We start from the raw sequence: 26,053 nt of genomic DNA, 5'->3' as shown, positions 1-26,053 counted from the left end.
TCCACGGAATCACACTCATATCATCCCGTTTCACTGGATTCAATAGCATAGACCGCTGCATCTTTAGAACTTCCTGTTTTTGTTCCTTCATCATTTCAACATCATACAGATTTATAATCAGTTGGCAGATCAGGACGTTTTTGCCAAACTTTCTGGTGACCCTACATTGGGATACCAAAAGGAACTGATATTGATTTTGTCAGTGGCCAAAGACAATAACCTGATTTTGTCAGTGGCCAAAGACATCTCTTCCTGGATGTCCCAGCGATTTCTCAAACTTAATATGTCTAAGACTGAGCTGATAGTCTTCCCACCCTCCCACATAACATCATGTCCCACTATTTCTTTATTAATAGATGGCATTACTATCTCATCTAGCCCCAAAGTGCGTTGTCTTGGAGTCATCCTGGACTCTTCCCTCTCCTTTAAACCACACATTCAGAACCTCTCACAGTCCTGTCGTTTCCATCTCAAGAATATTTCCAAGATCAGACCCTTTCTCACCCAGGATGCTACCAAAACCCTTGTACATTCACTGGTCATGTCCAGACTGGACTACTGTAACCTTCTCCTAGCTGGCCTCCCCAAATCCCATCTCTCTCCTCTCCAGTCTGTGCTCAATGCTGCTGCTCAGCTCATCTTCCTCTCCAAATGCTCTACATCTGCCTCCCCTCTTTTGCAAGCCCTCCACTGGCTCCCATTCCCTTTCAGAACCCAATTCAAGGCTCTTACACTCACTTACAAAGCCCTCACCCATTCCTCTCCCATTTACATCTCTGATCTAATCTCCCTTCACTCTTCTGTCCGCCCTCTTCGTTCACTTAATACATGCCGCCTTTCATGCCAATTGATTACTTCCTCCCACTCCCGCCTCCAAGACTTTGCCCGTGCTGCTCCTCACCTTTGGAACTCCCTCCCTCTCCCTATCAGACTCTGCACCTCTCTACCATCTTTCAAACGAGCTCTTAAGACCCACTACTTCATTAAAGCCTTCCAGATCTCATCCTAACTTGCTGCTACATCTTCCTTTCTCCCGGCCCACCCCATTCTGTCTCACTCCTGTTTGTCTTCCCCTCCCTTAAAGAATGTAAGCTCTTTCGAGCAGGGCCCTCTACCCTCTTGTGCTTCTCCCTACTGTAATTTAATTTATCACTTACTACCCACTAGGGCAACTAACACTTGGCTGCTTATGCGGGCGTTAATGTCACTAATATAGCAATGTTTATCCATGTCCTGTCCTGTATTGTATTGTATTGTATTGTAAGTCAATGGTTACTTTTTTGTCTATGTACTTTGTAAGGCGCTGCGGAACACTTGTGGCGCCATATAAATAAATGATAATAATAATAATAACCTGATTAACTCTAAGGTGTACAATGCTATATGTGTAGTCTCTGGCGAGGGGGGCGCAGTGATCAGGTTGATCGCTCCCCCTACAGGCATAGGCTTCTTAGCAGCCGCGAGCAGTCTCCCAGTGCAGCCCAGAACACAGCAGCGTGTGCTGGGCTGCTGTGATGTAAGAGGGGGGGGAGCGGTTCCGGGCCCCTCCAGCAAGCCCGGGTCCAGGTAATTAGTACCCGCTCCCTCCCACTCTCGGCGCCCCTGCGTCTTTGTATGCAGCGGCTGTGGCACATGTCGCGGTATTTCTATTGAGACGCTAACAGGCGGCATCTTGATTCGCGTACATAGATGTAGCAACGGTCGCAGATCTTTAAATAATCAACCTTCTGATGGTGAAGGTTGCACAGAATGGCCATGTGACGCGAGATGCCAGAGCCATTTTTATTGCATACAGGACCGCAGACGTAGGCTGTGAACACCCCAAAAAAGGTTGCAACACCCCAATAAGAATGTAACATCCCTGCATTTTTCCCGACACTTCCCGTTACCTCCCAGAAATGGTCCCTAACTGTCAATCACATTTTATCCACACTTTAATCTGACCTCATATGTGGGGTTCCCTGACAGTGGACAATCATTCCAATATTCTGGCTCCATTTATCTGGAATAGATACAGTGTGTCCTACTTTATGCTGAGTACACACTGGTTGATATATCATTCGTACAGCCGATGACCGATATATCGTGTACACACAACAATCTGTGAACAACGTCGCTCACAGATATATCGTATCTGCCCTGCTGCACGGCAGATGCAAAATATTGTGCAGATATAACGTTCACATATATTGTGTAAATGATATATCGGGCGCAGAATCTCGTTGGCTAACGTACTGTGTGTATGATTGGTAAATGTGTATGCACAAGATCGTTTGTACATATACCTTACCAATCATTGGATCGGTCTTCAAGACATTCGGATGGCTGGTCCGTCGGCCCAGTGTATATTCCACATTAGGTAGACCGTATGATGATTGCCGGCTGGGCGGTGACCCTCTCCATTTGGGTCCCCTTCTACCTCTGTGGAGACTCTGGCAGTGGCTACAGCAAGCATGTGCAGTGCTGATTACAGTGTGCAGCTGCACCCGCCTGCTTTAATCAGCATTTCCCTATTGTTCTATTGTTCCAGATCCATCTCAGAGATATTTGTCGGCTGTGTCCAATGCTGGCCACAGTGTGTGGCTGCACCTGCTGGCATCTTCAGCTACTATTCACTCCACATTCAGCACAGCACATTCAGCACAGTGGCAGCAGGTATATTTGCTGACAGGCATATCCACATCGTAACTAAATAAATTCTGTCAAAACCTGGTTACCCTCACCAAGAGTTGGCAATCGAGATCAGTTTATTAACCACTTGCCAGATGTGGTGACATCATGTGTGAACACACCAAGTGGGGCTTTTGCTGACATGGGGCCTGATTCAGACCCACTCGCGAGCGGCTGTCCGCTCGCAAGTGGGTCGATGGTCTGCACTGAGCATGCGCACGACGGAGGGAGCTCCGTCGTGCGCATGCGCCAGACGTGACGAGCGAAGGACTTTCCTTCGCTCGTTGTGTCTGATCAAAGGGCGCGTGCTGTCGATGTTGATTGACAGCACGCCCCTTTTGGTGGGCGTGCCGGGGGCGTGCCTCCCTGACGGGGGCGTTCCCAAGGGAACGCCTACCGTCAGAAGCCGGCCCACTGACATCACTAGTGATGTCAGTGGGAGTGATTTTGGCTCTGATAGAGCCAAAATCACTCCGGGCCTTGCGGTTGAAAACCTCAACCGCAGGCTCCGGCTCGCAGTGGCCATCAAACTGCACGCTCGTATAGGCTGTGGGTGGTGACCCACAGCTATACGAGCGTCCAGGAGGACGCTCCATAATTATGAAGGGCGGCCCTCATTCAGAGCGTGCGCTCTGCTCAGAGCGTCCGGCTCTGAATGAGGGCCATGGTCACATCTGATTTAACCATGTCAGAAACGCCCACCAGTGGCTGCTAGAAGCTAATCTTCCTTCAGCCAGCGGGCTCAAAAGACCATGCTGGCACCGTGCTTTTTTCAGGCTGAGCTCCGTGCTACAGCATCACTTCTCCCCGGTGTCCCCCCTCCCTTCTACCAGACAGCTGCTGGTTGTCCGGTCTTCTTTGTAATAACACACACATATTAAATAAATATATACAGAAGTGCCAAAAGTAATGGGATAGATGCCTATTATCACGTAGGACATCCTCTAGCCCTGAGAAGAGCAGCAACTTGACATGGAATTGATTCCACAAGAGGACGGAAGACCTCTGGAGAGATGTTGACCCATGCCGTTTGTATAGCTTCCCGCAGCTCCCTGATATTTGTAGGTGCAGGATCTTGGATGCAAATGGACCCCTCCACCACATGCTTCTTTGGATTCATGTCAGGTGAATAGGGTGGCCACAGAACTCTCCAAAATGCTCCTCTAGTCAATTCTGGACAACTTCGGACCGATGACGGTGCATTATCTTGCTGGAATATTCAATCTTTGTGGGGGACATGAATTCCATGAAGGGTTGCAAATGGTCATCAAGCAATGCAACATAGTGGATACCGGTCAATGACATGTTCAGGATGACCAGCGGGCCCATGCCACGTAAATACACCCCACACCATTATGGGACCACCAGCAGCCTGCACAGTGCCTTGTTGACAACTGGGGTCTATGGCCTTATGGGGTCTGCTCCACACCCTAAACGTACCATCAGCCCAAAACAACTGGAACCATGACTCATCGGACCACGCCACATGTTGCTAGTCCTCCAGGGTCCAATTAGAGACATCATGAGCCCAGGTGAGGCACTGTGTCCGGTTAGTTACCAGAGGCACTCTGGTGGGTCTTCTGCCACCATTTCCCATGGAACCTAAATAACGCTGCACTGACCTGCTGGATATGCATCTGTAACTTCCTTCATCGAATGTGGATGTGAATTGAGCGAGTGTCGCTTCTTTGTTACCTTGGAAAATTCTGCCCAGACACCGCTGGTTTACGATCATTAAGCACCCATGGTCGGCCACTGCGACCACCGTGGATGGTAATGCCTTCCATGAGGTATTCCCATTACACATGTGACACCGTAGATCAAGGGAAAGTTGAATGTCCGCACAACTTCAGAAATGGAATGTCCCATCCGCTGGGCACCCACTATCATGCTTGAAGTCCATTAATGCACATTGGCTTGCCATGATCAGTTTAGCCAGTGTTCTAACTGACTCACGAGATGTCAGATTACAACTGATGAAGGTTGGGCATTTCCAAGACGTCAGGGTTAGACAGGGTTTCACAGGGTTGGACTGGTCCACAGGGGTATAAGAGCAACCTTCTCCAGACGAGCAATTTCACGCAAAAATTTTCAAAGCGAATATGGCAGATCATTTTTATATTGATAGCTCCTTCGAGGGAGCCATTTACGAGGCCACTTTACAAGTTTTCACAAGTGTTTACAGTACCACAATACAAGTGGAACACCAGAATTCTTCTAGTGTGTATGTGTTGACAAATCGGTTTCAAAACAGCATTGGGCAAGTATCTGATATCACTACAAGCACCTTGTGACTTTGCGGGCGTAATTTGTTTATTTTCAGGGAACAGACATCCCGATTTTAGCATACCTCCCAACTTCTTTACGTCAGGAAGAAGGACCTTTGCACATACACAGCCGCACACCCAAAATTAGGGGGTGTGGCCTCATGGTTAGGGGGCATGACTTTGCAGGGTCTGCCGCTTCTGCGAGCCATAGCCGGTGGCCTAATTTCTGTGCAAAAACATACGTATCAAGTCCCTCCTTCACAGAGAAATCGACAAATCGAGTGGTGTATTGAATTTAATGAGCTGTAGTATATATATATATATATATATATATATATATAGCTTTATATTTATATATATATATATGTGTGTACATATAAATATAAATTAATATGTGCATATATGTGCGTGTATATGGGCTTGTACTTTTAACCATCCTTTAAGTGGTAAGAAAATCCCTGTGAAACACAGATTGACATGTTCTAGTTCTATGATGATTCATATAATAAAGTGTCCATCTGGAAAAATTTATGTCGGTATGACGACCACTAAAACAGCGCTGTATCAGACAAGCACTATTTCATCTAGTGGCATTGTAAATACTGTGCATATATCCAGTAGGTGTCACTAGCTCGAGATACACATATTTATATATTTATAGTGTGTATATGATATGTGTATCTTGCCCCATTGACACCTACTGTGATATATGCAGTTTTTACAGTTTCTTGCAGAGAAATACCCTACCTGCTTGGCCTTGCTGGGTGCTGCTGCTGACTGCTGCTGGTGGGTGGCGGGCCTGGCAAGCTGGCAGAGTGGCTGCTGGGGCGGGCCACTGCCGGAGCTAGTTGGAGTAGCTGGGACAGGGCGGCGGGCCGCGGACCCGTTGACGGTTCCACCGGGCCCTAAGCAAGCGCCTAGGTTGCCTAGTGGGAAATACGGCCCTGCAACTGGTTATTAAAATCTTTGCAACCTCTGGGTCTAAATGCACAGTTGGGACTCAGTTGTCTCTTAGACGATTGATATATTGTGGTGTTTGTTATTTTCAGTTATCTTTTATAATTACATTTACAAAGAAGAAAAGTAAGTCGTTTTAACGGGTGCACTGGGACCCACGTTAGTAAATTTAAAATGTTATATTTTTAATAGGTATGCATTAAAATATCTCACTGTATTAAATTTGTTAAGATGGTAAAGATAGAATTGTAAGATGAAAGTTAACGTGGATAATAAAATAATATGCAAAAACTAAACCATTGTCAATTTGTCATTCTTTCAGTACGATCAGTGTTTAATAACACAGTGGTTCTCCACTACATTCATGGGTCTCCACTACATGTGATATGTATTAGTAGTTCCCATTATATCATGTGTGTGTATCACATACCATAAAAAAGGTTTTAAAGGTCAAAATATTAACCTTTGCAGCTCTGGGTATTCATGTATACAATAATGCAGCTGAACCTTTAGGCAATAGCAATCATTTACAGCACTGCATTTAGCACATTATAATTTTATACATCAGTAGCTGGAGCATAGGCCTCATATATTTAGCATAGCTTTCAATAATCGTAGGCAATAGCAATTAGTCTCAGCACTATGTATAGCGCATATATAATTTTAACTTAGACATCAATGGCTGGGGTTTATGTCCATTTAGCAACATATTAACAGTGAATTTAGTTACATGACATTAACAATCAGTTACAGATATCCTACGGCCGTTTCACCAGTCGGGCTTTCTCAATGTTAATTTGTTGCTAAATGGACATAACCAGGCATGACCACAAAGTGTTATTTGAAAGGTCATTTAAAAAATATTAGGAGACCTGAAATAATAAGAAGTGGTAGACAGAACATGACATGATTAGTAGTGCTCACATTAATATAGGTTCAATGTATATTTGCGAAGTAGGAGCATAGCTGAGAAGGGAGCTTCCCATAGGTGTTCCCACTGCAGTGACAGCTGCTTGGGGCAGTAATAAGCTGTGCAGCCTGTGGAATTTTACTCTAGCACATGTACTCTGTCAACTTAAGTTACATGATCAGAATATTATAATACAATCTCCTCTATTGACTAATAACAATGATTCAAAGGATCAAAAGTCAGATCCTAGGTGCTATACATAAATAAAGCAGTGCCAAAGGAACTACCCCTTAATGTCAGATAGTGCATCACCGAAGCATTCTATTCCCCCAATGGGACCTCAATGCCCAGTGTAATACTGCCACTGTTTGCTGTTTTTCTCTTCACTTCAGTATCCCCCGCAGGCTGGCAATACCCCACTGGCACAGTTCAGTACAGGGAGGGGGGCGCTATCACATGCACTTTCTCCAGGCGCCATAGTTCCACGCTACTCCTCTGATGACAGGAGCCGGTTGCTGTAATGTGACATTCCCAGTCTCCCCTTCCTCTTTCTCTAATAACTCAATTTCTATCTTCTCTCTCCCCATTTCCCCCTCTCTCTCCCTTCCCCTCACCCCTACATATTCTCTCTCTACACCTCTCTCTCGACTCCCTTGTCAATCTCGTCATTCATTCTCTCTCTTCATCTCCTCTACATCCTCCTATTCATTATTTCCCCCTATTCATTCTGTCTCCACTATACCAATCTCTCCCTATTTATTATCCCCCATCTCCACCTGTTTATTCTCTCTGTTCCGCCACGTCCCCCTATTTATTCTTTGTCCTCCCTAGTATACCCTATTTATTGTCTCTCTCCCTCCCCTGCATCACCCTATTCGATCTCTCTCCACCACCTATTTGTGTCTAAATAGTCACCTCCTCAATGCCCTGGAATGCCCAGCATATTTCCAATACATTTCTGGGATTGTGCATTTCAAACTGCGCTCCTTTGAGTACCCACCATGGGACACATGCGCTCTGCGACTTTTCATTGACTTAGATGCATGCGCAGTTAAAAAAATTTACAATTTTTGTGTCAAAATCTGCATTACGAGTGACTGAATCAGACCCACAGGCTTAGCTCTTTATTGGGCCTATTCATAATCACTTAATTTCTACAAAAGCAGGTGAAAATAAACCTGTTTACCTTCCTATCCAGGAATGGCCCTCTGTCCCCATGCACTAGTATGGGGACAGAATTCATCAAGCTCCGAAAATACAGTACTTTCCAAGCTTGATTGCGGGAGCATTCGCCATCTTCATATGGCGAGTGCTCCCGTTACCTGCTCCTTCCCTATGGGAAGGAGTCCTGGGTTGCAAAGAGGGTTCCTTTCGGATCCTTCCACCCCTGTCCGGCTCCTACCGCTGGATGTCGGGGCTCTTGTGCGCATGCGTGACCTGTAGGTCATGCATGCGCACCGCTCGCGGGGACAGATGATTTTTGGATCAGCTGTCTCCGCGCCAGAGCAATGATGAATTGCTCCAGCACCCAGGGCGAGTTAGAATGTTAATTATCGGGGTCCCCGATAATTAACATCATGAATAGACCCCTTAATAATAGGTTATGGAACTTATTGTAATATTTACTATATATTTTATATCTGCCAAAAAAATAAGAGACATTCATGTTTATTGACAGATCACTAACAGAATTGACCTTTATAATGTAAAAACTCACCTTCCCTACAAAATCTGACAGGTTGAATACAGCCATAATAAGGATAGGAAGCCACTCTCCCATAGTGCAGTTTCTGATCTCTGACACCAATCCCGGAAAGAGGCAAAGTGTAATGAAGTATGTCACAGATATAGACAGCATATATGCCCATATTACTCGGAACACCAGATAACGATGGAACATCATGTCTACAATGCAAACACATCATATTATTATTATTTGGCATATGGTAATGCATATTATTATTATTATCATTTAATGTACATAGACAGTACCATGTAAAACTAGCCAAATGTAATCATTGCTGCAATAATCATGACATCAAAATGAGTTACTTCACCAATTATGTCCCAAAAGCTGGCATATACAACGGCATCCCACCTGAGGCTACAGTGGTTGGCATTATCAAAAATATCACAGTGGGTGACATCAACAATCACTGTACTAATATGTTAAGTAATGTGTATTAATAAACATATATAGATAGTATATAAAATACAGGTGATAGGAATAAATGTAAAAGTGCAAAACATATTTCCATATGATTAATAAATAATGATGCCATTACTTACATTTGATATATTTACTTCTAATCTTCTGACTCTACAACATGGTACTGCTTTGTGACAACAAATCATAAGCTGTACACTATTGGGTGTGCTATATAAGGTCTACACTTAAAATGTTGACATGAGAATGTCAACATGGTCAAAATGTTGACCATCATCACGTCGACATGCTTAGCATAACGACATTCATCATGTGGACACTGCTGAAATGTCGACATGATAGAATGTTGACAAACCGTCCCTGGTTGTCTAACGGTGACTTACCTGGTCTCGGTGGCAGTGGCTCCTCCAGTGGCGGCTTCTGAGGTCACACTCTGAGCAGGTCTGGCGCAGACCTCTGACAAAGCGGTTGTTCTGGTAAGTATTCCTCACCTATACCTAATCCCTACCTCTGCTGTGCTGCACAGCCAATGCCCAATATATCTGCAGATATATTGGGGCATCGTGCTGTGTGTACAGGTGGTCAGACAACCGCCTGTACAGTGTACACTTGTAGCAGAGGCCGCTGGGAAAGGGGTGTGACGCCTCCTAGCCAGCGGGACCCATGGCCAGATAACAGATGATGGTTGATCAGTGTGTATGAACAACCATCATCTGCAGATATATCTTTCTGTTGTGTACCCAGCATAACTCTAATGTTGACATTCTATCTCTTTGGAAAATGAACAAGTACTTGTGATTTTCAATTGCCCCCATTAAATATAAAACTGCTGGAATTTCTATAAAAAGGGGAAAGTCTAGGAGACAAATATAGAAAATCTATTAATTCAAGTACAGCAAATACAATCTCAGGTCTTGGCTTCCCCTTAATTGCTAACAGAACAGTTTGTCACAGATAAATTAGCAGATACACCAATATGATGTGTATGCTACCAAAATAATATGTAAACAGCAAAAGGAGGATGAGACCGAGATACAGTAGGTCTCATCCATGGTAACTCATGTTACAAAGTGACATAGCAAACAATTAGCAATTCCTGTATACAGTTTTTTTAAAGCATGACCTGTCTTATTATTTTCTCAGTAAATAAAATGTATTTCACATAAATCCTTTTGCTGTTTATAGTCGTGCATATACTTACTAAGTCACTTTGTAACGTGAGTTACCATGGAATGACCCAAAAATCTCAGTACATCCACTACAAAAATCTCAGTACATCCACCACTCTTCATAATAAATAAGAGCCTGATTCAGCAGTTCAGCATGTGCACAACGGGCCTGTAATCACGCACGCAGTCTGGCAGCAAAGGCATGACACCATATTAGTGATGTCACAGCTGCTAACATAATCTATACGGAGTCAAAAGGGAGTAAGTAGGGGTAGAGGAGAAGGGGTGAAAGGAATATGGTACACCACACCAAGGTGGCAGACAGGTTCAAAAACAATGGTAATAACGCAGAGTCAAATTGACATATTGAGTAGGTTCTGAGACTAGAGTGATTCCTAAAACAAGTAAGTGATAATAAGTAGAACAAAATATCGTTATAAGAGTGCACCCTAGGGGCAGATACACAGTAATCAACAAAGGCAAAAAAATCAGAACTTCTAATTGATGGGGCACACCTTATAATAACCCTAAAACATAACCTTTAATCCATATATTTAAAATTTAGGAATCACTGGACAAGTAGCTGAAATACTAAAATTCATAGGAATACAAAACAAATATGAAAAGGATATGAAGATAAATAAATAAAATAGAAAGATGACCTCTCAAACGTTCCTTGGCTGTGGCCCCCTAATCATGAGGCTTGGTGCAATTTTGCTGTACTCGTATTTTTATTTTTTTCCCTAAGTTTAGGCTAACCTTTCCATAGATGTTAGACTACTTACTACTAACCCTTGTATCCTTGTATCCAGCCAATCTGTGTCACCCATGTTTGTCTGCCCCTCCCCTTTAGAATGTAAGCTCTAACGAGCAGGGCCCTCTTCCCTCATGTGCTTCTCCTTCACTTAATTATTCTCTAATTTACAACAGCACCCAACCCTTGGTTACAGACACCATGCTGCTTATCTAAGTGTTATGCATCAATGTATAAATCATGTAGTTGCAGTTTGAAAAGCATGTGAGTGCCGAGTTTGTATGATATTTTTTATGTAGATGGTGTGGTCACATACCAAGGGCACCCCAGATGGTCGAGTGCCGTGGATTGAGCCTGTCGTTTATTTAAATTTTGTGGTCACACTTGCTAGGGCACCCTGTTTTTCAAATGTAAGACAAACTTTTTTCCTTTTTCCAGGTGCTTATTAACTGATAACCCTGGGTGCGGTCCTGTCTCTTTAAGGCAGGACCCAGTTTCATGTTTAAAATGTATGCAAGCTTGAGCCCAAGATGGCAGATCAAGTTCATTTATCTGAGAATCAGTGTAGGGACTGGCTAGATGGGAATGACCGTGAAGCGGTGGCCAGCTTAACAAATTATTGCAATATTTTGGAACCAACATTCCCTATGTTCAAAGGAGTTGCAGTTTAAAAAGCATGTGAGTGCCGAGTTTGTATGATATTTTTATATATATATATATACATATATATACACACACACACACATATACAGATGGGCCCAGCTAGTTTGTTGCTCCATACGCCATGTAGCACGCCATGCATCTCGCGCCACACAGTACGCCTTGAGTCGCGCCACACAGAATGTTTCGGAATGGAACGTAGCGTAGCACTGGAAAAAAGTCATAACGTGCAATACAACTTTTTGTCCACCAGGTGTCACTTTTCCTAAACTACACAGCACATGTGTCAGGTTACCAATGCATTTTCTGTATCACTGACCGATGACTGACTGACAGAAGCTGTGATTCGGTACCCTATAGTACAGCATTTTCCTCATGGAATCAGACCTGTAGAAGAATGTCTAATAAAGTTTTCAATCATTACATTAAGTGTGTGAGTCAAGTACTTTTTTATAAAAATATTTCACACCCATGCACAGCTTTTAATGAGGCGGGATAAATATTCACTAATGCTCCCCAACCATCATTTTCTTCTATTCAAAGCCTGCTGAACTCAATACATTGTCCACAACTTCATACCACCTGGCATTTCAATGCTACTTTATGCCAGTGTACTGCTGACAGTGTGCTGAAAAAGTGGTGTGCGGTGCTCCATACAGTATGCTACGTAGTGCCCTGCTAGTCGCGCTATACTGTGGAATATGGAGTCTCATAATACTGCGCATGCCCAGTGGAGCAGGTCAGCAGTGACACAGTGCATCAGCACTAGGCTGATGCACTGTGTGCTGTACACAACAGGTGCGGCTTTCGACTCGGCTGTTGTGTGTGGATTAGTGGTTTGGGTGAGTGCCTTGCAGAGTGGGTAGGGGACATTTTTTTTTTAAATCTTCACTACAGGACTTGGTGGTGTGTGAGTTCTGTCATTTATACAGGTATCTCTGTTGACCAAGAGACACACTCCCAGCATTGCATAAAAACCGAGCAATCGAAGTTCAGTATTCTTATCAAAGCCTACTGTCCACAACTTCATACTACCTGGCATTTCTATGCTACTTTATGCCACTGTACTGCTGATAAACTGTGTGCTCAAGAAAGTGGTGTGTGGCGCTCCATACAGTACGATGATGGTGGGGGATGGTGGTGAGCTATACAATTAGCTCAGTGAGGTTGAATAGTAATACATCATGGTGGGGGGAGGTGGTGAAGGGACTTGGGTGGCCATACACACAGAGAGATGACTCTGTAATGTGTACAATACAATGTCTAATGCATGGCGGTTTAGCATAGAATGTTGCTGGGGGGCATAAAGTAGCAGAGGTGCCAGGTGGTGGGAAGCTGTGGACAATGTATTGAGTTCAGTAGGGTTGGATAAGAATACTGAATTTTAATTGCTCGGTCTTTATGCAATGCTGGGTGTGCGTCTTTTTGGTCAACACAGTTACCTGTATAAATGACAGAACTCACACACCACCAAGTGCTTTCTTATTAATTCTGTAGTGAAGATTAAAAAAAATGGCCCTTACCAGGTCTCAAACACCGCACACCCTGCACCCATTTATTCAATACTTACCTCTCCGGAGTCCTGCATTGGCAGTAGCAGCACTGTGCAAATCATCAGCTAAATGTAGCGGTGTCCATCGGTGCCAGGAATGGTAACTATACTATGAACAGTTCTATACACGATTGACACAAGTGTCATTTGCTGATTACTGGCTATCTATACAGGACAGTCCCAGTGAATATTCATGAAAATGTGATTCATTGCCATTATGATCATCGGTCAATCCGGGAGTATTATAGGAACAGGCAATATATGTGGACTTACATCAGGGTGTAACATTGGTTCACTTTTTTATCTGTTTTTCGTACTGTTTTTATATTGTATTTTTGTATATCATATTTTATTAAAGCAACATGAGTTGTTAATGGAAAAAGTATCTATTTCTGAATATCCATCATCAAAGCGCGAGTACAACTGGTGGTACTAATACCCTGGGTAGAGAACAACTGACCTACACTATTGGTACTTTTTGTGACATTGAGGAAGGCTCTCACCCTGAACTTCAAGAAAGAACACATTGATCAGTTTTCAAGAAGTGAACTTTCCAGCCATAGAAATGAATTATTTTTCGTTTATAAAAAGATGGTTTGTGTATGTTAAAATAGACACTAAGCCTGTATAATTATCTAAATAAAAACAAATGTTTTAATTTGAATATTAGCAGTAATGTGCCTTACCTCTGAAGTTTGGCCAGCAACTTTTTATTTTGGGTACCGGAACATCAAACCTGACGTAGGTTCCTCTAGTTGTTAAATCAGACTGCAGTTCCATGCTGTTTTCAGTGGAGGTACCTCTGTTCTCCTTAAAGATAGTATACCATAATATACTGTAATTAATGAAGGTAAACTTTTCACAAGGAATTCATTTATATATAAAATGTATTAATTGTATAGCCACATAATTTGAACAAGAAAATTCACAAATATAATGAAGTTGCTGAAAATACGAAAACTCAAAAACGTAAAACTTTCTGTAAGCAAACAATATCAAAAACAAAAACTCTAATGGATGGAATAGTGGGACGGGGCGGGGGGCGAGTGGGGGAGGGCCAGATAATGAGTGGGGACAGTGCTGAAAAGAGCGGAGGAGTGGGGTTAGCTTCCCTGTCTTTATTTCCCCAGGCCCCCAAAGGTTTAATTCAGCCCTTCTATCCTAGTATTATCAAGGGTAAAACACTAGGGGCCTGCTTCAGAGGTGGACACAGTGTCGATGCTGCACACAGTTGGCTGATGTTCTAAGTCTGCAAATGCGTCTGAGTCGCACAGCATATATGTCTCGATTGTTACAGCTCAGAGACTCAGTATAGAATCGGATGTAGGGTATGAGGATTTTAGTGGTGGTTCCTGGGAGATAACGGGGGTAGCTTAGTCGACACGGGTGTGTCACTTAAAGTGGCTGCGTTAGAGGCCACACTCAGATGTAGAAACTACAGCTGCCACAGGGCTGGTGCAAGTTTCAATGGTGCGACCAGTGGTGCATCTACAGATGCTCCGAGACGGAAATGCACTGTCTCAAGACGCTGCAAGTGGGCATCTCAGTTTTTAGAAAATTGGCTGCGGTATTAACCTAACTAACTGTAACTCTTAATTGATGAGGCGTCTGGTACAAACTAATACCTCTTTCACACACTGTGCAAAAACCCGTGTTTTTGCATGTGAACGCACATCAACCCGGGTTTTTGCTAAGTGTGATTGCAAACAACCAGGTTCGTGCTCTGTACCAGGGTCAGGGACTGAGGGCCTGATTCAGAGGCGCTCGCAAAAAGCGAGCGCTCGCTCTGAATCAGGACGGGCGCTGTTTTTTTTTAGGAGCGGCCTCCTGGACGCTCACATAGCTGTGGGTGACCACCCACAGCTATAGCGAGCGGCCATGATGATGGTCGCGATGGTCAAGACCATCGCGACTATCGGGCTTGCGACGAGACCCTTGTGGTAGGGTCTCGTTCATCGCAAGCCCCAGAGAGCTTTCGGCTCTAACAGAGCCAGAAGCTCTCCACTGACATCACTCGTGATGTCAGTGGGGCCGCCCCCAAACGGCAAGCGTTCCCTCGGGAACACCTCCGTTTGGGCAGCCACCCCCCCCGGCCCGCCCACCAAACGGGGCGAGCTGTCACTCAACATCGACAGCTCGCCCCCTTTGGGGCGAGACCCAGAGCGACAGATTGCCCATCGCTAGCCGGGTCTTGCACATGCGTTGTGGGCCACCATCGACCCAGTTGCGAGTGCTCAGCGCTTGCGACCGGGTCTGAATCAGGCCCACAGACCCAGTAATTTTACGGCTTGATAAATCCATGTATTTCCAGGGTTGTCGGTCTGAAACAGGTATTAGTCTGGAAACATTTCTTTGTTTTTATTTGTTTTGTAACCTTCCTGAACTTTTTTAACAAGTGAATATTGTTCAAATTATGACATTCATGTGATATTCTTTTATGGTAATACTGCCAGCTAATGGCTAAAATCATAGTTATTTTTGTATTGTTTTAAACTACTCTCTCTTTAATGGGGTAATACATACCGCATACTGAGAGTAAATATGAAAAACTAGAAGATACAGTATAATTTTTTGGGGGTGTCTAATGTGGTGAAACATGACATTTTAATAGTCTGAATATCAAATATTGGTTGTCATTCTCAAAAAAAGATATCTTCCCTTGAAATTTGAACATTCGGTATATGCTTTTGATGTGATTTTACGGTTCCCTAAACGTGTGCCTTCTACATTGCTCAGGTTTGGGATCTGTTATCCAGTTTCCAAAACCCAGAAAGACCAAAAAGTAATTAATTACTAACAATGACATCCAACAGATGTGATCACTTAGCATTTACTCCTACGGTCACTAGGGCTAGAACAGCTACAGTAGCAAAATGTTAGTATATTTTAGACATTGTGCTGCAAATTGCTGAATAACTCCTGATCCAGAATCCCTTAACACACAAGCATTCTGGACAATAGATCATTACATGTATATATTTCTTACTGTGATAATATTTCAAATTGGACAACATCACAACATACAACTCTGGTAAATATTATTCTTTTGCTGTGGATAGCTACTTTTGTATATAAATGTAACTTACTTCTTCTGCATAGGTACTGTGGTGCACTTTATACCGGAAGCTTGGCTCAGACAGACTCCTTGTCAATGAGTTTTTGAGTAGAGATTTATTTGTGTAGTACTGAACAAATCGAGTTCTTCTCACCAACAAATGCAGAACAAAGCACATGAGCTCAAGTGATATGGAAATTAAGAAGAAGATGATTGTGCTCTCTTTCTCATTTGGTAACAAAAGCTTGGTAAATATGCGGCTGAGAGAGATTATTACTCCGGCAGTACCTGAAGAGTCAAATGAAAAGTATGTTAGAAAATGTCCTAACTCCTCACTAGTGATGAGTAAACCACAATCTCCTATTAAGCCCATTCATACTATCAACGTTGAAGAATTTACTTTGGTTCAGATTATCAAATCATTGAGGTTTCATTTCGGAGCCTCACAATTTTTATTTTACTTCCTTCTTCATGCTGTACATATTGGTATACCTAAAACAGCTTGGTGCTCATTGCATACACTTCCGCATGTATGGCAAAATGTATGGCTAAAAGTGACAGTAAATTATGAAGGCATGCTAACAATTCATTATGGGCCTGATTTAGCAAGGATCGCTATTCTGTTAATACACAAGCTACACAATTGCTAATAACAGCGGTGATATGTAAATGTTTGCAATCGCATTGCGATCACAGCCTAACATAAGGATGCCCACTTCCCCTCACTCACATCCGTATACTAGGGCAACATAGCGAAACAATCGGTAACATCGAGTAACATTGGACCCATACACACAGTTAAGGCAGGTCAGACCTCAGTCAGGAATTGCTAACTTCAGCACACGCTATGAGACCTCTGGAGGCGTCTGGTAACGCAGTGGTTAATTTATGCATGCCCATGTAACGGCGTTGAAACGCACTGGCACACCTGCGTTCACCCGACCACCCCCCATCACCACCGACAAATGTCACTTCCTATCAATCACTCTGCTCCGGGTCTTTGTAACCTCTGCAAATGCAGTTCCCATCGCAATTGCTAGTTTGCACACGTGCACTGTGATGCATACATATGCGCAATGCGAATTAATCAACCAATTGCCTGTGTATTAGCAACTGCGTTCCTTGCTGAGTCAGGCCCTATGTCATCACTGAGAATCAAGTTGCGTGAACTCTCAAAACTTTGTTCCATAAATGATCTGAAGCCTCAAAAAGTTTTGAAAATAATTATTTTGCTCATATCTGCTCATTAATACATTCTTAATGGGAGGACTACCAAAAAAAATCAGGATTAGGGATGGCCATTGACCATTGATAGTAACAAACAGAGATTGTTTACTACCGATGGTCAATGGTTTTGCTATCAATGTTCAGCTAGCTCTATCTCTCATTACTAATGCTGGGAGGAAAAATGGCTATAGGGAGTATCCGTGACGCCAATTAGACATTAAGAGCAGTATTGGATTATAGCCACATTATATCATACACAATTGGATTAGGGAGACTATATATTTTTTTCTAAACATATATTTTAGCTTATAATACTTACTATATGCTAATCACCATTCATTTAAACCTTGTATCACAATTAAGCAGTCAGGTACAGTAAACAATAGAGCATTTAGAAGCATGATGGTTAAGCAGCAAAATAATTAGCATATATGCAACTTATTTTGCAGTTTATCCACAATGATTGTAAATGATCTAACATTTGCACTATCTGTCTGCATAGCTGACATACAAGGTTTAAATGAATGGTGATTATCATATAATAAGTATTATAAGTGAAAAAATATATTTAGAAAAAAATGTTGTGTAGATCGAAAATGAGTTTTTAAACTTGTAGTTGGGAGTTACAAGTATATTTTCCTCAATATTTTTAAAGTTGCTTTAAAACAATTGAAAATCACAGTACTTAGATTTTCTGTACCGTAAAATATTCTAGAAGCTTTAATTTGGCATAAAAACCCTTTTTTATTATCATTTTCCACTGTTGACTTATTTTAAGAACCTCAAATACTTTGCTACTACAATCCTTTATACTGTTATTGAATCTTATTTGTTCTTTTTTGGGGGTTCAGGGTGATTTTTCATGCCCTTCCTTCCAGGTCGCGAAATGGTAAATTACTGTTCGGGTGCTGTGATAAGCAATTTCTAATTCAGTGGTTCGTAAACTTGAGGGTCTGTGTACTAAGGGCCTGATTTACTACCATGTGCAACTGTGATTAAGCAAGCAATCCGCCGATTGTTGGGTACTGTGCATGCGTATGCATCGCAGTGCACGTGCGCGAAGTAGCCATTGCGATTGAGAGTGCAATTTCTCAGTAAGGTGAGGGCTTATGCAAGTGTGCGTGATGCTGCGATGGTACTCTATTGTACTGATGGTTTTGCAGTTATGCTGCGAGGGCATTGCTATCACATACTATCACAGTTGAACTGTGGCCCTGATTCAGAGCCAGACGCTCTGACAGAGCGCTCGCTCTGAATCAAGGCATGTTTTTCTTTTTTTATGGAGCGGCCTCCTGGACGCTCGCATTGCTGTGGGTTGCCACCCACAGCTAATGCGAGCGGCCAGGATGATGGTCGCGATGGTCAAGACCATCGCGACCATTGGGCTTGCGACGAGACCCTTGTGCTAGGGTCTCGTGGCCGCAAGCCCCAGAGAGCTTTCGGCTCAAACAGAGCCGAAAGCTCTCCCACTGACATCACTTGTGATGTCAGTGGGGCCGCCCCCAAATGGTAGGCATTCTCATGGGAACGCCTACGTCTGGGCAGCCACCCCCCCGGCCCGCCCACCAAAGGGGGCGTGCTGTCACTCAACATCGACAGCACGCCCCCTTTGGTGCGAGACCTGGAGCGACGGATTGCCCGTCGCTATCTGGGTCTCGCGCATGCACACGATGGAGCCAGCTCCGTCGTGCGCATGCGCTCTGGGCCACCATCGACCCGGTTGCGAGCGCTCAGCGCTTGCGACCGGGTCTGAATCAGGCCCTGTGTGCGTAATCGCTATTGCATTTGCAGTTGCGTACAGTAGTCAATCAGGCCCTAAGCCTTGGACAGAGATAAAGTACCAGGACCCCAAATAGTTCATGTTTTCCAGGTCACATAAGGATATTTAAAATGTGACAGTTGCTGCTTACGGGGCGGGCTCTCAGGGCTATTGCCAAGGGAACTGCAACCTGGGAGGAGCAGCCAAAGCCACCCCAGCAGCACCGTATAGTCTGGTGGACAGTAGTCGCACTCACTATCACAGTCAATCATTGACTGCTAAGGTCACGCCCACCTGCTGCCGGGATATAAAAGTCTGATCCGGACTTCTCATCTCCCAGAATGTCGGGCGTTATGATATCACGCTGTGTGCATGGATTTCTGTAGTAAAGGTTAATATTGTCTTACATCTGGTAATCACAATTGTGGGTGCCCTGAATTTATTTAATCCAGGTTGGTGGATATCTTCCCCTATCCCTGGACACCATGATTTTGCAGTAGTGTAAGGCACACTAATCAAAAGAAAACAACGTATATGGGGGCATCTTGCAAATGAGGATGACACCATTTTTGTACTTACTAACATAGGGAAATTATAGGGACGTAAATGTTCTTTTCCATTTTTTTATTATTTCTTTACAAAAGTGATATCAACTATTATTTGCATTTGATCAGACTGGTTTATTGGATTTCATTGTATCTTTTTCTTCAAAAATATCAATAAACTCAATAAAGTCTGACAATATTTTTTAAAATCCAGCCTGCCAGGAACCCCACTCTGCGATGACATTTGGAGTACATGGAGTCTATCAAAAACCAAATAAAATGTCAGGTATAATATTGTAAAAAATTAAATAAATAAGGGGGGGTGTTAATTGGGAAGGTTTTGAAAAGGTATAGGAATGGAGGTAGTACATTCATCTTTACTAAATTAAAATGTCCAATACAAAAAATAAAAAGGTGAGACCATGTGTCTAGGTCTAATTTGACCTGAGTGAGTAGACGTGAAAAATTGGTCTGATAGAGATGGTGGTATAGTTGGGTGATGTAAATATCAAAATACTTATGGGTCTATTTACTAAGCAGTGTTATGAGACAGAGTGAAAAGTGATAATTCTGTGATAAGATGCCAGCCAATCAGCTCCCAACTGTCATTTTTCAAACACAGCCTTTGAGATGACAGGTAGGAGCTGATTGGCTGGCACCTTATCACAGACTTATCACTTTGCACTCTGTCACATAACACTGCTTAGTAAATAGACCCCTTAATCTCTTAAATATGCCTTCTATAGGGGAACATCATTTCCAGGGAAGCCTTTTCTGCACTGGGAATATAGTAGTCTTAAACCTCTCTTTTTTTGAGTATAGATCGTATGCTCCAAAAATCATTCATACAAAGCAATCTCATTAATAGATATGGTGGAAAGTGGTAGGGATCTGCTATGGTTACTGTAGCAACACATTATCCATGTACAGAACGATTCTGTGCTCAGTGGAGGAAACACAATAGAAATAAGATACGCTGGTTAAGATAGCTACATTTGATCACATAATATTTAATATAAGTTAATTAAGAATGCATTAAAAAGCAATTATATAATAAACAATACTGATTTGTGAATTCCAATACGCTATAAAGACATCTCATTTGTAAACTGTATGAGCATCAGGTCAGAGTAGTGGTACTCTTTTACTGAGTTCTGTCCACAAAACATTCTATAAACATAATTGATGTTACAGAGCAAAGCGCTTCGGTACTGGACCTGATTCAGAGATGAATGCTACTCTGATGGGAGCAATGCTTAGAGAGTGCAAAAAGTTCAGGAATCCCATACTATGCATGAATTGCATATGGAATCGCTAACACTTGAGAATGGGGTTGCGATCCTTGTGCATATCAGGGTGGAGACTGGGAGGTGACCTGAAGAGATCACAAAAAGGGGTTGTTACATGGGAGTGGCATGGGGAGTGGCATGGGTGTGTCTGGGATCACTGCTGCATTCCAAATCGCAAATACAATGCTTCAGAGACCGTGTTTAGTTGGTTTTGAGGAACATAGCTAGAGTAGACCCTAGGCTACAGCAAATGTCAATGGTGTGTTCGAATTTTCCGAGCTAAAACATTGCATTGCATTGTTATACATCATTTTACATTTACCTTTTAAGCATGTGGTATTTTTCTCAGTTGTTTTCCTACAAATCATTATCTCCTTCAAAATGTCTCTGAAGTGCACACAATTATAGCTGCCAGTCACGCATGGAGACTCAGGGGTTTATTTGCTAAGCATCAGGTCCTTAAACCTGGCACTTCTGACTGTGCTTATCCCCAAAATTTAAAAGGGCAATGCTTTTACTAGCAACAGCAGATGGAGAACATTGTTGTGTCTGGCTGCAGCAGGTAATGAGGTTACCGTACTTTCTTTACTGTTACTGTGCTGCTGGGGTGCACCCCAGTGTCACCATACTGTGCTGCTGGGGGGGACTCTGATGTCACCTTACTGTGCTGCTGGGGGCGACCCTGATGTCACCTTGCTATGCTGCTGGTGGGGACTTTGATGTCACTTTACTGTGCTGCTGGGGGGGGCACCTCAGTGTCACCTTACTGTGATGCTGGGGGGACCCTGATGTCACCTTACTGTTCTACTGGGGGCGACGCTGATGTCACATTACTGTGCTGATGGAGGGACCCTTATAACAACTTACTGTGCTGCTGGGGGGGACCCTGATGTCACATTACTGTGCTGCTGGGGGACACCAAATGATTGCCGTGCCCCAAGTGACAAAAACAAACATGATGGGAAATGCATTTGAATGCATGATTTCTGGAGTTTTGCTGTGAACAATTTTTTTTACTGCTGCTTGTATGAACAACAGACATGCAGGGGATCAAAAATGCTGATGTCTGTAGTACTTTCAAAGCAGTTGATGCAGGGGCGGATCTAGACTGTTCTTTTAGGGGGGGTGATAGGCTCCAGACGCGGGCCAATTGAAGCTCACGGACCGGCTGCCAATCAGCAGCAGCTGCCGGTCCGCAAGCTCCCATTGGCTTGCGACCAGTGCTAGATTAGAATGAGAGCAGAGCTGTCATTCTCTAGGGCTGCTGCAGATGGTTGGGCGGCAACAAATTCAAATCTACTGCCACCCGGGCCCCCTTTCGCGAAATTGTCCGAGCCATTCCGGCCCATCTGGCCATCGGCCCTCCTGGCATTAGTGATATTATTGCTGTGCACCTGGGCACTTACACACATATACACATACACATTATATACACACAACAGCAAGTCTCATGGAGGGTATGGGGTGACTTCAGTACATAATAAAGCTGTGTGTTAGGATCATGTTTACCTCAGACCATGTTATTTGGGTGCCAGTATTTCTAACACCCTGCTGACCATAACTACACACAAGTGCTATGCAACATGTATGTAGCAGTTCACATGTCTCCAGAAGGTGAAAATACTCACTTGGACTGAGGTAATACTGTATTTATTCAGCGGCAGGATAAATGTGATATTAACTGGGACGCCAGTATGTTACTGCTAACCACGGAGAGCTAGCTTCAGGCTTGTTCTGCGAGAATACTACAATTGCAACAAATTTGTTACTAATTTTAAGCCATCTGATATATCAATCTATTTGTAGCAATCAAATACTCACTCAGGTGTGAACACAGACTATTCCCACACAGAAGTGGTAACTGAATAGCTTTGAATGTAAAGCCTATTTAGTAATTGATTTCTATCCCATATGATTATATGATTATCAATAGGATAATTATTGGGTCTCATAAATATGCTGCTATATTGATTGTGTTTTTATCTGCATTTTATTAATTTCCATGTTATTTAGATGACTATGTGATTAAACTGCATTTTTTGTATTATAGACTAGCCTCCTGTGTTCAAAATAGAAAGCAATCATTGATTTATTTATTATCTTTTATTAAATGGGATTACTTTGCATCTCCTAGCGCAGTTAATTAAGATTTTTGTAGCTCCTTTCATTACTTTTGGTAATAACTAGACCTTTTACCCCCAGCTGGTGTTATTTAATTACATTTTCACACAATTAGCGCCGGGAAGTGTAGTGATTTTACTACAGCATTTAAATGACTTATATACAGACCATTCATAACTCCTTATGTCACACTGACTGAGCCCGTCTCCTATGTGAGCAGCAGCTGGAACCCGGAGCAGGTCCGCAGCGCCTGCCCCATAGCCGCCTCGCACATGGCAGTCCTTTTCGAACTGCAGTGTACACCATCGGGGGTGACTCCAGCGCCTCTGCTTCCCAAGATCCCACCCCGAGCGTGTGTCTCACTGTACTACACTGCTGGCCCTGTGCTGCTCTCTCGCCTCACCCCTGTCCCCAGCCGGGTATTTCCCACCGGATGTGCGGTGCATACAGCCAGCGGTGTGTGTATCACACTATTGCTGGGACAAGGAGGAGCCAGTAGAGCAGCCCAGCAATGTAGTACAGTGACACACATGCTCGGAGCGGGATCTCAGGAAAGTGCAGAAGTCACCCCGTCCCCTCCATCGGCGGTGCGGAGGAGAAGGCACACACAGCCTGCAGTGTTCACTTCAGTGCAGGAGGAGAGAGAAGATCAAGGACGGACTGTGCTAGGGGGCGATCACTCCAATCGACCCCCCTGGATCCACCACTGAGTTGATGCATGCTGCAATCCATTTTAAGGACAGATTCAGTGTTACAGTAACATCAAGTAATTACAGTAGTTTAGCCAATATTACTGCAGGTGTATAATAAGGAGAAAAAGGGAACACAATGTGATCATACTGTGAAATACACGTTAGCAGGTAATGTTTTCTAAATAAATGTTTAATGAATCACAAACTACTATCCTTGCTAATAAAGCATGCAATACTTACTTTCGCCTGTCATTACTCCTTGCGTGTACCGTTTAGGTAGCATGCCAGTGTAGCCATAGAAACTGGATTGCTGTACTTGGGAAATAAATGAAATGATCATACATACAGTATGCATTAAACTTGTAACATATGACATTGAACTGATATTTCTGCATGCATTACTACAACCACTTTGGATAATTCACTTACTGTATTCAGGGCTGAAGCCATTCCTTTGGTAACATTTTGATTGATAAACAACATTGACCATGCATATGGCAGTTTCCAGCCTAAATTGCTACAGTATTAGGTCAGTGGCCTAATGACATAATATAAGCACCAAAGTATGCATGAAGTGCTGAACCCAAGCCTCACTTGGAGTGGCATAGGGTGAAGGGGTATTGTAAATTAATTAATTAGCTTCCCAAAGCTATCAAATCATTGTTTGGGATCCTCCTAAATTGCCATAATACAGTAAAAAATGTATAGTTGAGAGCTCTGTTTGAGGCTTTTATTACACTGCATCAGATGGGGCCCGAGATTTAAAAACAAATTATTGTTACAGTGAGGATCAAATGGAATACTGTACAATATTCTCATTTGAAAAGCACTTCAAGCTCCACCCGAATTAATGAGGGACTGAGCAATCAAAATCAACCATCGGCTTTCCCTGGCTCCCCTAACAAGGTTTGCTATAAGAAATGGAGGATTGATGTCTTTATTTCAGTAAACAATCTACTTCAAAGTATTTTGCATTTCTATGAAGATTGAGATGGCAGTATATTAAATATTTGCTACAATCCCAATTACAAGATTCTGGCCAAAGCTAAACAATAGGAAATTGAGTTTATACACTTCAGCTTGACTGACTTCCAACAAATTGCTGATCACATTATTCACAATAATGATATGACAATTACATAATTAATCTAAAGTATTTACAAAGAATCCTGGTAGTATTTTTACTAATGGTCAATTTTAATTGTTTTAAAATCGAAACAAATCACACAACATCAATGTTTTTTTTCTAGGACTAAATCACACATTTACTAATACTTAAACAAACAAATCAAAAACCGTCTGTTGGTAAATGTGGGATGTAGCCCCAGAAACACAACACTGATGTTGATTGAGTTTGATCGATTTTAAATAAATCAAAATCAATTACAGGTTGAGTCTCCCATATCCAAATGTTCCGAAATACGGAATATTCCCGAAATACAGATTTTTTAGCATGACTGAGATACTGTAAAATCAACCTTTAGTAAATATAACCCCTAGGCTTTTCTAACTACTACAAACAATTCATTAAGGGACCGTTCATCATGAAAGCATATATTAGAGCCTTTATTAAAAAAAAGGTATATATTTTTGAAGTCACGGCCAGAATTGCCATCTGGCAATTCTGACAAATGCCAAAAGACAAGAGCTGATGGCCTGATGGCCCGGTCTAGATGGGGCACATCTGTGATGTGTGGCAACACCCCTTTTTCAAGCATGGAAAGAATGCCAGGGCCAATATTTAGCCCCAGTCCGTCCCTGGTTGAAGTTAATATTTCGGAAATGTAATTGTGGCCATTCCCAGTAATCTGCTAATTTTAGATTATATCCCTGTACCTATTTTTCCATGTAGTTCTTCACTTCAGAAGTCAACTACAATATAGGGAACTGTAAGTAACTAGCTTTTAGATTGACAATAGGAATCATGAGTATATATAGACAGCCATTAGATGCATTCCTCACCAGAACAGTCTTCTTTTTATGCTTTAACTTTATTGTTAACATTAGACTAGGATTCAAGCACATGAAGGCTGATGCTCTATCCCAAGGTTTTCTTCATAAACATGCTGAATCCATATACAGTACATATTCTCATCACATCCAGGTTACAAATCATAACGGAATTAACTCAACATTTGCCCAGACTAAACATATCCCAGATCTGCCTTCAGTAGGAATCTCTCCCAAATTGCTATGTCTCAGAGGTTCATGACCTTAAATTAGCAACATCTCATTGGAGAATTTACAAAACTAATTAAT

The 26,053-nt window shown here is 42.7% G+C and overlaps 1 protein-coding gene across 2 annotated transcripts in view; it reads right to left on the bottom strand.

Annotated features, from left to right (window-relative positions):
* Positions 1 to 26,053, bottom strand: part of SLC29A4 (solute carrier family 29 member 4) — a 104,555-nt gene that overhangs the window by 14,693 nt on the left and 63,809 nt on the right. For both annotated transcript variants that reach the window (XM_088451050.1, XM_088451051.1), the window contains exons 6-9: positions 24,035 to 24,109; positions 16,193 to 16,449; positions 13,793 to 13,916; positions 8,522 to 8,709 (exon numbers count right to left, since the gene is read on the bottom strand). In XM_088451050.1, coding sequence (XP_088307176.1) covers positions 8,522 to 8,709; positions 13,793 to 13,916; positions 16,193 to 16,449; positions 24,035 to 24,109 — 644 coding nt within the window. The remainder of the gene's footprint in view (positions 1 to 8,521; positions 8,710 to 13,792; positions 13,917 to 16,192; positions 16,450 to 24,034; positions 24,110 to 26,053) is intronic.

Source organism: Taudactylus pleione, unplaced genomic scaffold (assembly GCF_031769625.1).
Source record: "Taudactylus pleione unplaced genomic scaffold, aTauple2 ptg000536l, whole genome shotgun sequence".
In the NCBI taxonomy this organism is placed as follows: Eukaryota; Metazoa; Chordata; class Amphibia; order Anura; family Myobatrachidae; genus Taudactylus; species Taudactylus pleione.
Note: the sequence above shows the minus strand (reverse complement) of the source record. Positions and strands in the feature narration are given on the sequence as shown.